This window comes from Anopheles cruzii, chromosome 2, assembly GCF_943734635.1.
Source record: "Anopheles cruzii chromosome 2, idAnoCruzAS_RS32_06, whole genome shotgun sequence".
NCBI classification, from domain to species: Eukaryota; Metazoa; Arthropoda; class Insecta; order Diptera; family Culicidae; genus Anopheles; species Anopheles cruzii.
In genome coordinates, this window is record NC_069144.1 from 18500116 (window position 1) to 18513996 (window position 13881).

The window sequence follows — 13881 nt, forward strand, 5'->3', positions numbered from 1 at the left end:
CCAAACCTCACCACCACCGCACAACCTTTTTATCGCGCGCGTTGTGCGATGTTATGCGGGAGCATAATGTAATCCCGGTGGTAGTCCCGTGCGTAATATGCTCGGGAATGCGGGTTCGTGTTCCCATCGTCCCATCAGCCTACTGAGCGCTCTGGGCTGTGTGTGACTGAGCGTGATAGGAACACGGAATACCGACGCATCGAATGCTGCTCTGCTTTTGGGTTGTGGTGTACAAACAACCACCACCACCACAGGACCATATTAATATTAATTTGTCGCTCCGCGTCGTTTTTCCGAATCACTGCGCGGCACTGCCCAAGCTGAAGGGCTGAAGGGCGTTGCCTCGATTGAGTGATTTAGTGATCGCAGCCCGGCCGCTCTCTCCAAGATCAATCATCTGGGTTTTTAGTAGCGGGCAGATCGGGCCCGGGAGCAGCATAATAAATTCAAATCAAGCCGATCGTGTTTGTTGTGCGTGTAATTCGTTCTGCTGCTGCTTAATTGCTGCGATCAAACTGACACGCTTTTGTTTGCGTTCGAATCGGGTCGCCATCGAAGGGAGCCGGTTTCTCGGTTAGCAGCGCACCTCGATGATACTTTTTCGAGTCTTCTGACGTACACTTTTCCTAGACTAGAATCTCCTAGAGGCATGTGTTGAATTTTAAACGAAAACAATCATATTTTGAAATGTGCAGCTTCTCAGCCACAAAAAGAGGCACCATGTCGAATATATTGGGTTGTTCAATCAGTTTTGCGCTTTGATGAGATATGGTGATATGGATATGGACGCTTTGATGAGATACACTTGAACATTCCATACCTGAAGTGAGAAACTGGAAGGGCTTCGAAATACGCTCCAACAGCTGTTGATGACCATTTCATCATTTGATAAAAACCGCTTTCCACGCATGGAAACAGATGGAAGTTACTAGGGGCCATTGTCAAAACGGTCTTGTGACTCGCTGCATTCGCCTGAAGAAAAATATTTGTTTCTTCTGTAAATCGGGTAATAAATTTTGTTTTAAGGCCTTCAAAAACTAAAAATTTAATAACTGCACGATATTTGATTTTTTGCATTTTAAAAAAATACTGTGACATGTCGATACTTAATGGCTTGTAAACAAAAAATGAATTGACAGATTTAAACGAAACTTCCCATACGTTCATATGACGGGTGTACCAGTACAAAAAAACTGGCTCGTAGCAGCGCTCTCTGTTATTGAACCGCAAAGCCTATTGAACAGCCTGGTATAATCGCTTTGCACAGAGTGTGATAAGCAGGCTCTGGAAGGAGCACTCGACAGGGCTGCTTAGCAACGATTAGTGTCGTCCGTCAATGCGTCACACAAGAGATATGACTCATCATGATGATATGACTATGTCGGTTGCTGCAAAAACGTTGAAGTTTAAGAAGGCCAAAAAAAGGTGGCCTCGTCGGCCCAAAGTGGTGGGCCCAAAGTGGTGGGCCCAAAGTGGTGGGCCCTTCGAGTGGGCATGTAATCGCGTGTGTATAGCGCACTCCTCCCAGTCACGGCGTTGATGCTAATTATGTGAAGCGAACGATGATGATGCTGTATGAAATGTGACGATAATAACAGCCGCCGACCCCGCCGGGGTGATGGTGTACTTTTTTTTCTCCCGAGGGCTCGAAGGGGGAGCTCTCGCAGGAATTGCAATGGAGAGAAGAAAATTGAAATAGAAAGATAAGTTCCGCGCCCCGGCCCCGGGGTCCGGACCGGCGAGCGCGGATAAGTAGTAATGAACTTTTACAAATCATCGTTGAACCCTCTTCTCTTGAATTCGTTGCGGGCCGCTCACGGTAATCCTCCTGCCGGATGATAAATGGTCCTTAAGCGTCGCCCACCACCACCACCACCAGTAATGGGTTTGCTTTCGACCGGTGGGAGATATTACTTCACAGCCATCCGGTCGATCCGTGTCTGAAGCCTTGGGTGAAGATTTGGGTGTACTTTCCATCGGGCCCATCGTCCAATGCCCTCAAATATCTCGTACCACCCGGCTACCGGTGCAGAGGGATGTGCCAGAATACTTGGACCAACTACTGCGCTCCACTACGGAGCGCGGAGCAGCACGCAGCAACACACACCTTCTATCGTCGGTCGGTCGGAATTCTTTTCCCAAAACCCAAATTACATTACAATTGATTGATGGTCCCGCCTGCGGTACAACGCGTCGCACCCGGACCCCGGTGTAAGCGGATCGACGGAAATTCCGATACTAATACTATTCAGGGTTTCAGGGGATGCAGACGACCATCTAGGAGATGAAGGTGTCCTGTACCACCAATAGTCTCGTCCGTTGGTTGTGGAAGCTGTGTGGTCTTTCGAAACATGAATTCCTGCTTTTCCGCTCCAAGATCAAGGTGTCTCCCTAGGAAAGGCGGCAAGAACTACTGCCGGGGGTACACCGGAGGACGGCGGGCAAGAATGAAGAAATTCCTCCGAAAGCATTTCCGAATTGTTGGCTAACTATCCATCGGCTCGGTGAAGCGTGCGCTGGTGGCACTGCCTGTTGTCCGGATGGGGCGGACCTTAGAAGCAAAACTTTGTGGTGACGCTGTATGCGCCTTCGTCTACGAACTTGCGGCACCCGGAAGCGGGCTCTCGGTATCGTTTCTGGAGTCTGGGATCGAGCAAACAGAGCTCGGACTGGGATACGTACGTTGGTCAGTACACGACGCAGAACGGAATGTCGGGGTTTCATCAGCGTCTTGGTCCGTTAGACGAGAAAATTCCAACAAACTAACAACATTTGCACCTTCATAGTCAGGGTGTACCTCCGCGATATCTGTTTCCTGTGACCAGAGAGACCAACGTGTGTTTTGAGGGAACGCGCCGTAGAACGAATTCAAAGAACGGAACTGAAACTGCAAATTAGGACGCTCCGGTCGGGTTTAAGAACGTCTGCGTGTCCGTGTCCTGATAACTACTGTCTCGGGTTGGGCAAGTCGACTAGTAGTTCGGTGGCGGCCCTCTATGTCTCCACGAGAAACCGCAATGTCTGGAATGTGTGCAGAACTAACATCGCGGATCCATCGTGCAGGATACACAGCGAGAGACAGAGAGAGACCGCGAAGAGACAGATAGGGAAAGGATGAAAGGCATCAGTTCCTCAGAAGACCTCTTGACCAGATCGCCCGCCAGGATGTTGTTGGCGGACAGAGTTCCACACAGACCAGCGAGTTCTTCGTGCCGGAAGCACGGAGTTCCAAGAAGTAACGCAACTACCACAAACAGACAGACAGAGAGAGAGTGATATGGGAAGTTATGTTGTCCTCTTTCGGGGTTTCCACCGTCGGACGGGCAACCCTCGCCGTCGCCGTCGTCGTCGTCATGCGCATAAGCATTGGGTACTTTCGCGCTCTGTTAGCGAGCGGAACGGGTAGCGGCGGCGGCGGCGGTCACGTAGAGCAGTGTAGAAGCCCGGAGACGAGGCTGATATGTCGGCATGTTCATGAATAAAACATTGCCGAGCAGCAGCGAGAGCACTCCCAGTCCTACCAGCCCACCCCCCGGACGTCAACAACCACTGCCCTTCGCGGGCGGCCAGTCTTTGCTCTTTGGTATGTTTTTGGAAGAATTTGGTTTACTTCCTCCCCGGCGAAACCCGGTGGAATCTCTCGCGGGCGCGGGTCTCGCAATCACGTGACTCTTCTGGGAGCTGCTGTGGGGCTTCCGATTTTCCAACGGGGGGCTTAGAAGTAACCACCGCAGGCTCGCGTCCCAGGAATGGGGTGTCTACAGCACGACGCTTCCTAAAGGTAGAGTCCGTTCGGTAATCCATCGGCCGCCGTTCCTTGAATCATCATCCATTCCGCGCCCGCGTTCGTAGGGGCCCGTGAGGGAGCAGGTGTGGTGGAACGCCGGCGGGGCCAGGTATGCATGATAATGAACTTCATGCTCTCCCCGGCTCCTTCCCTCCAAAAACCGTTCTTCTTCTTCGCCCGGAAAAAGCGCGGAAGGTAGAGCGGAACTGAAGATCTGAGGGAGCTCGCCCCATGAAGACCGTACTGTGAATAATGCAGCGTGGTTTTGTGGGACAGGGCGGTGGCCCGGGTCCGGGTGCTGCTGCTCGGGTCGTGGAGGAAGAGTTTAAAAGCGAAATTGATTTCTGGAGGAGAGTCAGCCAGTCAGCCCTCTCGCGATTGGTGTCGGTGGTCGTCCATTGCTTGGCCGGCGGCGGCGAAGAAGTCGGTGGAGGAACCGCACGAGAGAAACCTGTTTCTGGTGGAAGGCTTTTTTTTTTACTGGACGTTCTGTCTCTTTCTCTCTCTGTCTCTCCATTCCGTTCGTTCGCCCGACCGCCCACTGTCGAACGTCTTTTGGTCGAGATCGAGGGACGCGCGACCATCCGCGTCCGATGGGATCAGGTCAGGTTCTCTCAGGTCTGCGGTTGTGTTACAAAACACGCGGCTCACGCGCGGTGATCCTCTCGGCGGGGTGGTGGTGGAGAGGGCAAACAGGCACAAAACTATACCACTAGCCTTCTCTCTCGCGGAGGTCAACGGACGACTAAATATATGGGACGACGGATTGTTGTGGGGGCAGCGAGCCGGTGTTGTAGAACCGGTACGGTGCACTCAGGCAGGTCTCCCTCCGGTCCAGACGAGAAACGGGGCCGCCGCCGCAGCCGCCGCCGCGCACTGCTGCGTTCGACCTCTGGGAGTGGAGCTGAATGAATCGCGCGCGCTCCGCCCGGGGAAACCGGATCTTTTTTCTTGCGCTTCTCTCCCACAATCCCACACACACACATATCGGAGACACTACCACTACTCGCGGTGCTGCTGTTTGGGGCACGACGAAAAGACGTCCGCCAAATTGTTTGAGGCGCGGGGTAAATTGCAAGGTTGTGACCACGGCCGGTGATGCGCATCCTTTCTGAGTTGTTGTGCGGCTACTCTAGCTATTCTTCGATTACGTTCCCACGTTACTCAAGAAGGCGCACTGCCCTAGTGACTTGCCACATTGGGAAGAGGCTCCAGGACTCAGGATGCTCGCTACTCCAGCACAAGAAGCCCTGTCAGCTGCGGTTTTACATACATTGTTATTGTGTACGACCTCGATGTTCCTCAGTTACGCGAACTTGGCTAGACTACATTATTTTTACGTCCTGTGCAAGAAGACGTAGCGCGTATTTGTTGTATGTAGCAGTTGTACATTTTATAGCTGGCATCTTAGCTAAGCCTGGTCTAGACATAAACTTATTATATTCTCTTTCTTCTTGTCAAACAGTTCCTTCATGTACATTCTGTACCCTAATTCGAAAAAGTTTTGACGAAAAAGTTTGACGGTTCATTTCTAAGAATTACAACACCTTAAGCCGGACTACACGTTTTCGTATGAATCTCACTACGAACCTGTAATGTTGAATGTAATGTCAAATCTTCTCGAAGAACATCTGTTTGACATTTATTTTTTCAAACAATTGTTTGTCATTTTTTCTTCGTTCTCTCGATTATTCAGTATCGTGGCAACGACGTTAAATAGGGTTTTCAGAGTTTTTTGGGGTGTTGGGATTACTCCGTTACATTGTGGAACCAAATTGGCAGGGGTTCTGTGGGGTCTGTGGGTTCTGCGAGTTATCTAAGTCACTGTGCTTAAATTCCATGGACTATGGTTGTCTATCGAATATAGGGTTCAGTCTGAGGATTCCCAAAATACCTTAGTGTCCTGCGATGCACCAGAATGTATGTTTTTTCTTCGGCTACCCATTATCTCAATGATTTGAACCATATGTCTTTAGGACACTGGTTGGCGGAGTCGGCTAAAAATTGCGCTACAACGTTGGTTTCTATGGAAACCGTCTGCAGCGGCTTGCCAGGAGGCCTTGGTCGGCTATGGCTATGGTTTATCAAATGATATTCGTTTGAAGGTTAGGTCGCTGCAAACATAACCTCAAAATTGTACTAAACTGCGGCCTCGTTTCCCATTTTTCCCACGATGGCACTTATTAGCAAGTGTGAATTGCTTAATACCTAAATAAACGCGTCAGTGTCTAAACTATTCTCCTTCTGCTCCTTATTTTAGGTTCCACGAGCACCAGAACCCGGCGGGAATCGCTCCGATATTAGCACACACCAACCGTGAAAGCGAAACAAACGAAAGGACCTATCAGTACCATGGCCTCCTGAGCCCAGGACGACACACGGTCGAAGACGACACGGGGAGGGATGCTTCCGGTACTGTTGGCGGTCCACGCGAGGAGCTAGCGGATCACACTCTCGAGCGAGGAGCGAGCGCTTGCGGAGCATATCAGAGCGAACCCAATGCAGCAACCACAGGGCAGGACGACAGCACAGGAGAACAGCCGACGCCGACGTAGACGCCGAAGACGCCGACAGGCCGGACCGACGGCGGCAGCAGCAGCAGGAGCGGTCGTCGCCACCGCCACCAGGAAGAAGGGCCCACAGTAGTAGTAGTGCGCCGGAATCGGAATCGACCAGACGCCGCGAGTAGTAGCGCGAAATAAGGAGGCGTTTGAGAGCAGCAGGAAGAGACGAAGGAAGAGAGGAGACCAGCGGTAGGAGGAGGGCGGGGAACTAAGCGATGGCCCCGCACACGCAGACGGGCAGCATTACGATAAAGCAACCGTTTCCAGCGCACAACCACCACCACCAGTGGCCATGGAATAGTGGAACCGGTGGCGGAGGAGGCAGTGTTGGTGGAACGACGGCAGGGGCCACTACTAGTACTGGCCCCCCTGGTGGCAACACCCCGAACGGCGTCGGAATGACTGGCGGTCAAGGAGAAACCCTAACGGAGCAGGAATCCAGGAGCAGTTCCGGAGCCGCCGCCGGAGAGGGAGGAGGAGGTGGCGCATCCCAGTCAGCTTTGGTGTCTGGAGGCAGCAGCAATGGCACCGTGAGTCCCTCGAACAAACTGAAGCGGCTGCAAGTGCCGACAGGAGTGAGCGGCAAGGCCGTAGCGACAACAACAGTGACGGCGGCGAGCAGCTCGCCACCACCAACAGCAACACCACCAGCCACCCCAACCACAAACGGTGTTCAGATGGACGGAACTGGCAAAAGCAATAGTAGTAACAGCAACAGTAGTAGCAATCATCACAATAGCAATAGCAGCAGCAGAAGTGGCCAAGAAGGAGGTTGCAACGGCAACGTCGGTGCGAAGCGATCTCGACCGAACGAACAGCCAGCGGTAGTGCCGCCCCGGATCGCCTCTAAGTCGGTCGGAACGAACACGACGGCAGCGGCGGCGGTACGGAACGGCACCGGAGGCAGCGGCCCGCCCGCGCTGGTTGCCGTGGGTAGCAGCAAACCCGGGTCCGTATCATCGGCTGTCACCAATCAAAACAACAACAGTGGAGGCGGCTCGCAGAAGAAACTGACACAGATGGCCCTCGTGACGGCGGCGGCGTCTCCGACGGTGTCAGCCGCCGCAGCCGCCGAGCTGGCGGCGGCCAAAACGAATGGCAACAAGATTACGGGCTACTTCAAGTCGCAGATGAAGTCAACGAATGCGTTCAACACGCTCAAGCGCAGCATCAAAACGGTCGCCGGGCGTGCAATCACGATGCAGCAGCGCCGGCAACAGCACCACCAGCTGGCGGCCGCTTCCGGCGCTGTCGTGGTTGAGCCCGCCGGTGAAGGAGAGCCGCCCGGTAGTGGTGGCGGCAGCAGCAGCACTACGACTGAGCTGCTGACCACGACCACCACCACCATGACGACGGCGGAACTGCGTACCGGGACCGGAACCACGGCGACGGCCGTCCTGCAGCAGAAAAGCATCATCAAGACCTCGGCCTCGGCTCGGACTTCGGCCAGTCCGCCACTACTGCCGGCGGCGGCTGCTGTTAGTGGTGGCAGCACCAACAACCTCCCCAACAACAACAACAGCACCGCCGGTCTGGCAGCACCTCCACCGGTGGCGGCTCCATTTTGTGGGGCCGATTTAGAAAAGTATCTCAAGCTGTTCCAGCAACAACAGCAGCAGTTACTGCTGAAGAACTCTCCAACGGCGGCTGCTGGCAGCAGCACCACCACCACCACAACCGCAACCCTAGAGGCGGTGGCCGTGGCTACGCTGGCCGCCGCAGCAGCCGCCACGTCAGCGGGGGCAGCCGCCAACAACGCAGCCACCCCGGCTCCAACATCGAAGAAAGTCGAACGCAAAACGGCCCGTATTGCGCCGACCGTGTCGGCAACCCGGAAGATAAGCCACGCGGTACAGGGTGGCCTCGGTGTTGGTGGGGCAGCGGCGCCAGGCGGGGCCGGTCAACCGAAGAAGCCGGTTACCATTGCGCCGCGCACGGCAAACACTGGCGGCGGCGATGGGTCGAAGAGTGTGGGCGGCTTGGCCACGACCACGTCGTCCTCCTCGTTGGTGGCCGCCACCAGTTCCACCACCAGCTACCATTACCATCAGCAGCAACAGCAAACTGCCAACAACACGTCGAAGGTGGCCATCGATCCGCTGTCATCAGCAGCATCATCGCAGCAGCCGCCGGCATCGACCGTACTCCTCACTGCCATTCGGTTGCCAACGGCAACGCCGCCGGGCGGAGCAGCAGCGGCAAGTAGCACCGGAAGTTCCGTGGTAGCACCGCCACCACCGAACGCGACACCACAGTATAAACCGATCGCCCCACAACCACCGGCCGGGAATTCCGGGAGCGCCTTGACAATGATGTCGTCGTCGGCGAACGTCACGAAAGGAGTGAACCCTCCCGCAGCCGCCGTCTTTCAGTTTCAGCCGTCGTCCTCATCGATGACGTCGGTGGCTGGACCGCCGCCGCCCGTTCCAGTGAGTGCGGCTGGCACGATGGTTCCACTACCGAACCTGGTACAGATCTCCAATCTACTTCCGCTGGCAGCCGCTCAACAGCATCAGCAGCAGCAGCAGCAGGCGCTGAAACTGAGCACCACCAACGGTGGTGGCACTACAATGGCCGCCGTCAACTTGGCCCACCACCACCACCAGCACCAACAACAACAACAGACGTCATCGATGGCGGCCGCTTTCGCCGCCTCGGCCAATGCAGCCGCTACGCCGCAGCTCATCATGAACGCTACCATCATCAAGATCCACCAGATACAGCAACAGCAGCAGCAGCAACAACAACAGCAAGCTGCGGCAGCTGCCGCAGCCGCCCAGCACCAAGCGATGGCTGCTGCCTCTTCTTTGGCGAATGGCGGCGGCGTCGGAAGTCACCATCAGCAACAGCAGCACCATCATCATCACCACCACCACCACCAACAGCAGCAGCAGCAGCAGCAGCATCATCATCAGCATCATCAGCAAAGTTTCACGATGGAGGCGGCGGCCATGAACATGAACTTTAGTGGCATGTTCGCCAAACCGACCACCACGGTCGTGCCGTACTCGGCGGCTGCTCCGGTGACGACGGCCGTTACGAAGGCCATCCCGTCGGCGGCTGCCATGCAGTCGGCCGCAGCGGCCCTCTATTCACCCCAGGCGTTCGCGGCCGCCCCACAGCAGCTACTGATGACACCGACCGGGGGCATCTTCGTGAATGCGGCCGCCATCCCGACGATGTTTAGCTCGGCGCAGCTGACGGCGGCCCTGACGCAGGCGACGGCCACCGCCAACATTCCGGCGCTACACCCACTGCAGCCGGCAGGTGGCGGAGGGCACCATCAGACGGCGACCGGCGGGGGACAGTTACCAAATATTACAGCTATCATCCAACAGAATGCCGCGGCCGCAGCCGCTGCAGCTGTCGCTCAGCAGCAACAACAGCAACAGCACCACCACCATCATCAACAACAACAACAACAGCACCATCATCATCTGCATCAACATGCGCAGCAACAACAGCATCACTCACTTTTGGCCAACATTTCTCCGGCGATGCTCAGCAGCCTGCAGTCGCAGGTAGCGGCCGTTTCGGCCGGGATGACGACGGCGTCGGCGGCGACGGGTAAACTGGGCGTCGTCCAGACACTGGCGGGCAGTGCCCCGGCAGCCACCGCGCAGTTCGTACCGATCTCGTCGGCCCTCTATGCCGCCGCCGCCGCAGCAGCAGCCGCAGCCCAAGGAGCCGCCATTCAACCGCCGACGATCCTATCTTCCGGCCTCGGGACCATGCCGTCCAGTGTGCAGGCGGCAGTGCCCTCTGCACCGTTGCATCATCATCAGCAGCAGCACCACACCATCGTAACGGCGCCCGGCCCGGGCGCCCTTTCTCCGCCGCCGCTCGTCGCCACCGTTCCCACGTTTTCGACCACCAACAAGCCGATCATGAACGCGCTACCGGGACCGAAGATGACACCTACGACGACGACGACGGCGGCCACCATGTTGCTCCCGAACGAACCACCGGGGTTGGTGCCGGTGCAGCCGCTACAGCTCACGGCGAAGATCGGGGCCGGAACCACTACCAACAACCCCAGCACCACCACCACCATGCCAAAGTTGGTCCGGAGCTCGTCGGTTGCGATGCGATCGGGCTTAGGTGGCGCCGTGACAGCGACCCAGAAGACTGGCAGTGGCCGCAGTAATGGTTCCACGCAAACCACTCCGGTGGCACCGCCGCCGGCATCATCCGGTTTGTTGCTGGGCGTTTCCGGGGGTCCGACGATGGACACACAGCACACCAGCATCGGCAGCAGCAAATCGCCACCGGCGCTTAACCCACTGACACTCGACTGTGGCAGCAGCAACGACAGCGGGATCGTGGCCAACTCGAGCGACAGTGAGGACAAGTCGCTCACGATCGACCTGTGCTCGCCGGGCTCACCGGACTCCGGCTCGCCGCCATCGGTGGTGGCGAAGAAGACGCACCACCACCACCACCGACACCACCATCACCATCACCGGATGCACGGTCTCAAGGACGATGATTCGCCGCTGGCTTCCGATTCCCAATCGCCGCCACCACTATCGTCGTCGTCGTCGTCGGACGACTCCGAGGATCAGCTCGGCGAAAGGGCACCGATCGGCGGGACGACCACCGCCGTTGTAGCACCGGCGGTGGTGCCCGTGTCTCCGTTCCCACCGCCCCTCCGGCTGCTGTCCGACGTGGCGGTGGCTGCGGCCGAAGCCGAAGCCGCGTTCCATCAGCGGCTACCACCGGTGGTTGCGCTTCCGACGACCGTTTTGTCGCTGGCCACCACCACGGCCGCCGCCACTTGTCAAAAGTCGCCGAAGAGCACCGTCCTAGAGCTGATCCGACGGAAGCATCCGCCGCTACCGCTGATGGACGTCGATCAGCAGCCGGGCGAGCCAATGTCCGTCGGATCATCGGCGACCAGCGATCTGCAGGAGGACTACGGCTCGTCCCAGAGCCCGTCGGATGGTGGTGGTGATGGGCAGCAGGATGCCGCATCCTCGCAGCAATCGGGCCCATCGATTGCGGCGTCGCCGCTGTCACTCGTGGCTCCGAGCATCGACACGGATCTGCTGTCCCCGCTCGCACCGGAAGCGACGTGCGCCCGGAGTCCGATCCTGTCGCAGCCGAAAACGATCCGCTTCCCGGTGCCGTCCGGGACCGCACCGCATCACCATTTCGGGCGCAAGGGCTTCCGGCGGTCCGGTGACGGGCGGCTGTACGGGGCCTGTTACTGGCGCGATTGCGACAGCAAGTTCGACAGTGCGTCCGAGCTGGTCGATCACCTGGCGGCGGCCCACGTCAACACGCAGACCGGCCCGACGTACGCCTGCCTGTGGGACGGCTGCAAGGTACACAACAAGGAGTGCACCAAGTTTAACTGGCTCGAGAAGCACGTCTTGTCGCACGGCTGCAGCAAGCTGCACAAGTGCATCGTCGAGGGCTGCGGCATGCGCTTCGCCACGGCGGTAAGTTAGCGCGCACGGTGCACGGCGCACGGCGGACGACGGGCTCCGGCTAACCAAGATATTCCCTTTTTTCTATTTTAGCCAACGCTCGCGAAACACGTTAACGGTCACTTTGCCGGTGCGGACAGCAACGGTTCGGGCAAACGGTCCTCCAACGGCGATCCGCCGGTACCGAAGGTGCTGAGGAAGACGGGCAAAAAGCTACGCTACCGTCGCCAACCGTGGTCAGGTAAGGCACACTCCGTAACATCTCTCCGTTTTCTTCGGTTCTACGGGCGGTTTTCAGGCGGCGGCCGGGCGGGTACATTTGCCTGTCGGAGGTATAAATGGGGTCCGCGGGAAGACCCAGAAGCAGCCCCGTTGCTCGAGAACTTTATGTGTTTTTGCTTTATAAGTTACGATCGTAGTGCATGGCGGGCCAGTGTTGCGCGTGGTCGATGCACCCCCGGGGAAGGTTAACTATGCTTCCCATCAGATTCAACAGCAGCGAGACCACACGAAGACTACTCTCTGCTAGCTATATACCCTCTAGCGAGCAGTAGCGAGCCTACCAGAAGAAGGACACCATCCGCCAGGTGTTGTGTCCTGCCGCTGGTGGTGCAGTCTTCTAGCGTCAAGCGACGCACCCTGTGTCAACAAACAAATCGCAAGCAATTGAACCATTTCTTGCGCATTAAACCTATATTTCTATCGTTACCGAAAGTAGTGATCATTCATACACCTTTAGTTTTATGGATTTAGGTGTCGTTGTTTGTTTTTGTTTCAAATTAATATTTTTTCTTGTTTCACGCACAGCTCGTCGTTTCGATTTCTTTGACTCGGGCGTCATGGAGGGTTTGCAGCATCGGCTGGTGCGTACCGGGAGCCTCGCCAGCGGCCAGCACGGTGCGATCGTGTTTCGCGGCTGTCAGGTGGCCCGCCGGCAGGCGAAGGGCAAGGCGCCGGAAGTTTTGATACGATGGTACCCCGCGGAGATGTAAGTCAGGCAGGCCAAATGGTGAACGTCACCGCCACGGTATCGTGTAACTAATTGCTTCCCTTCCATCCATGTAGCCTTCCCGACCAGTGGCTCGCGGAGGAGAACGTGCAGCTGGAGAAACAGGTTCACATTCACGAGCTAACCCACGAGCAGCAGAACGATCTGCTCGATTACCTCAAGCACGATCGGCTGAGTACCGGGCAGCCGGGCACCGGGTCGAGCAACCCGTTTGCGGCCCTGCACGAGTTCAGCCTGAAGCTGCAGTCGGAACAGTTGGCGGCCAGCAGTGGCGGCAGTGGCAGCGGCAGTGGAAGCAATTCGAACCTCAGCAGTAGCAGCAGCAGCTGGAGCAGCATCAGTTCGTCCACCAGCATGCACCTCTCGTCGAGTAGCGCCCTCTTCCGGTTCACGCCGAAGCAGCAGCGTAAACCGCAGCGGCAGCTGTCTTCCGTTTCGGCCGACGGATCATGCTCAGCCTCGTCCTCGAATCAGGGATCAGCGAAAGCCGGTGGCGGTGGTGGTGCTTCCTCCACCGAGACGACTACGGGTTTCTCGTCAATCTTCTCCAACTCACTCACTGCCCTCTCGTCCGGATCGCGATCTTTCAGTGCCGTGTCGGCCGCTGGCCATCTAAGTAGTAGTAGCAGCAGCAGCAGCAGTAGCACCGCCACCACCACCACAACGTGCCGTGGAGCGATGATGCTATCATCGTCATCGTCGTCCTCCTCGTCATCGTCATCTTTCTGCTCATCCTCATCAGCGGTGCAGCGATCGGCGTGTCCGAAACCAGCCACGATCAGCAGCTGCTCTTCAGCTCGATCACCAGCAACCCCGTCGTCGTCGCAGCCAGCAGCGTCGTCCAGCATCGGCACCAGCGCTTCCTCCTGACGGCTGTCGACGATTGCTTCCACGAGGATGGCATCATCTTCCGCAACAGTAGCAGCCAGCAACGAAGCGAGCAAGCGGCGGCGGCGTCCCATCGTTATCCCCAAACGTAACCAAGCGGGAGCAGCATCGCGAGAAGCATGTTGTGGTGTAAAGCAACAGCAACGCAGCGCCTCTCAACGATCGGTGTAATCGAGCGGGGGACAACGTGAGCACAACATA

At 56.9% G+C, this 13881-nt stretch overlaps 1 protein-coding gene across 1 annotated transcript; it reads left to right on the plus strand.

Moving 5' to 3' along the window:
- Nucleotides 1–6566: 6566 nt before the first annotated feature.
- Nucleotides 6567–13662, plus strand: LOC128278594 (zinc finger protein jing homolog). The gene is made up of 5 exons (XM_053017322.1): nucleotides 6567–9716; nucleotides 9777–11795; nucleotides 11877–12024; nucleotides 12591–12771; nucleotides 12849–13662. Exons 1-5 carry the CDS (start codon nucleotides 6567–6569, stop codon nucleotides 13660–13662), a joined length of 6312 nt encoding a protein of 2103 aa, XP_052873282.1.
- The last annotated feature ends 219 nt before the right edge of the window (nucleotides 13663–13881 follow it).

What these genes read in the sequence shown, in the direction of transcription:
- LOC128278594 (XM_053017322.1), top strand. Translation starts at nt 6,567, where the DNA reads ATGGCCCCGCACACGCAGACGGGCAGCATTACGATAAAGCAACCGTTT. An exon ending in GCATGCGCTTCGCCACGGCG is followed by an intron (nt 11,796 to 11,876) that starts GTAAGTTAGCGC and finishes TTTCTATTTTAG; the next exon opens with CCAACGCTCGCGAAACACGT. An exon ending in CCGTCGCCAACCGTGGTCAG is followed by an intron (nt 12,025 to 12,590) that starts GTAAGGCACACT and finishes TTTCACGCACAG; the next exon opens with CTCGTCGTTTCGATTTCTTT.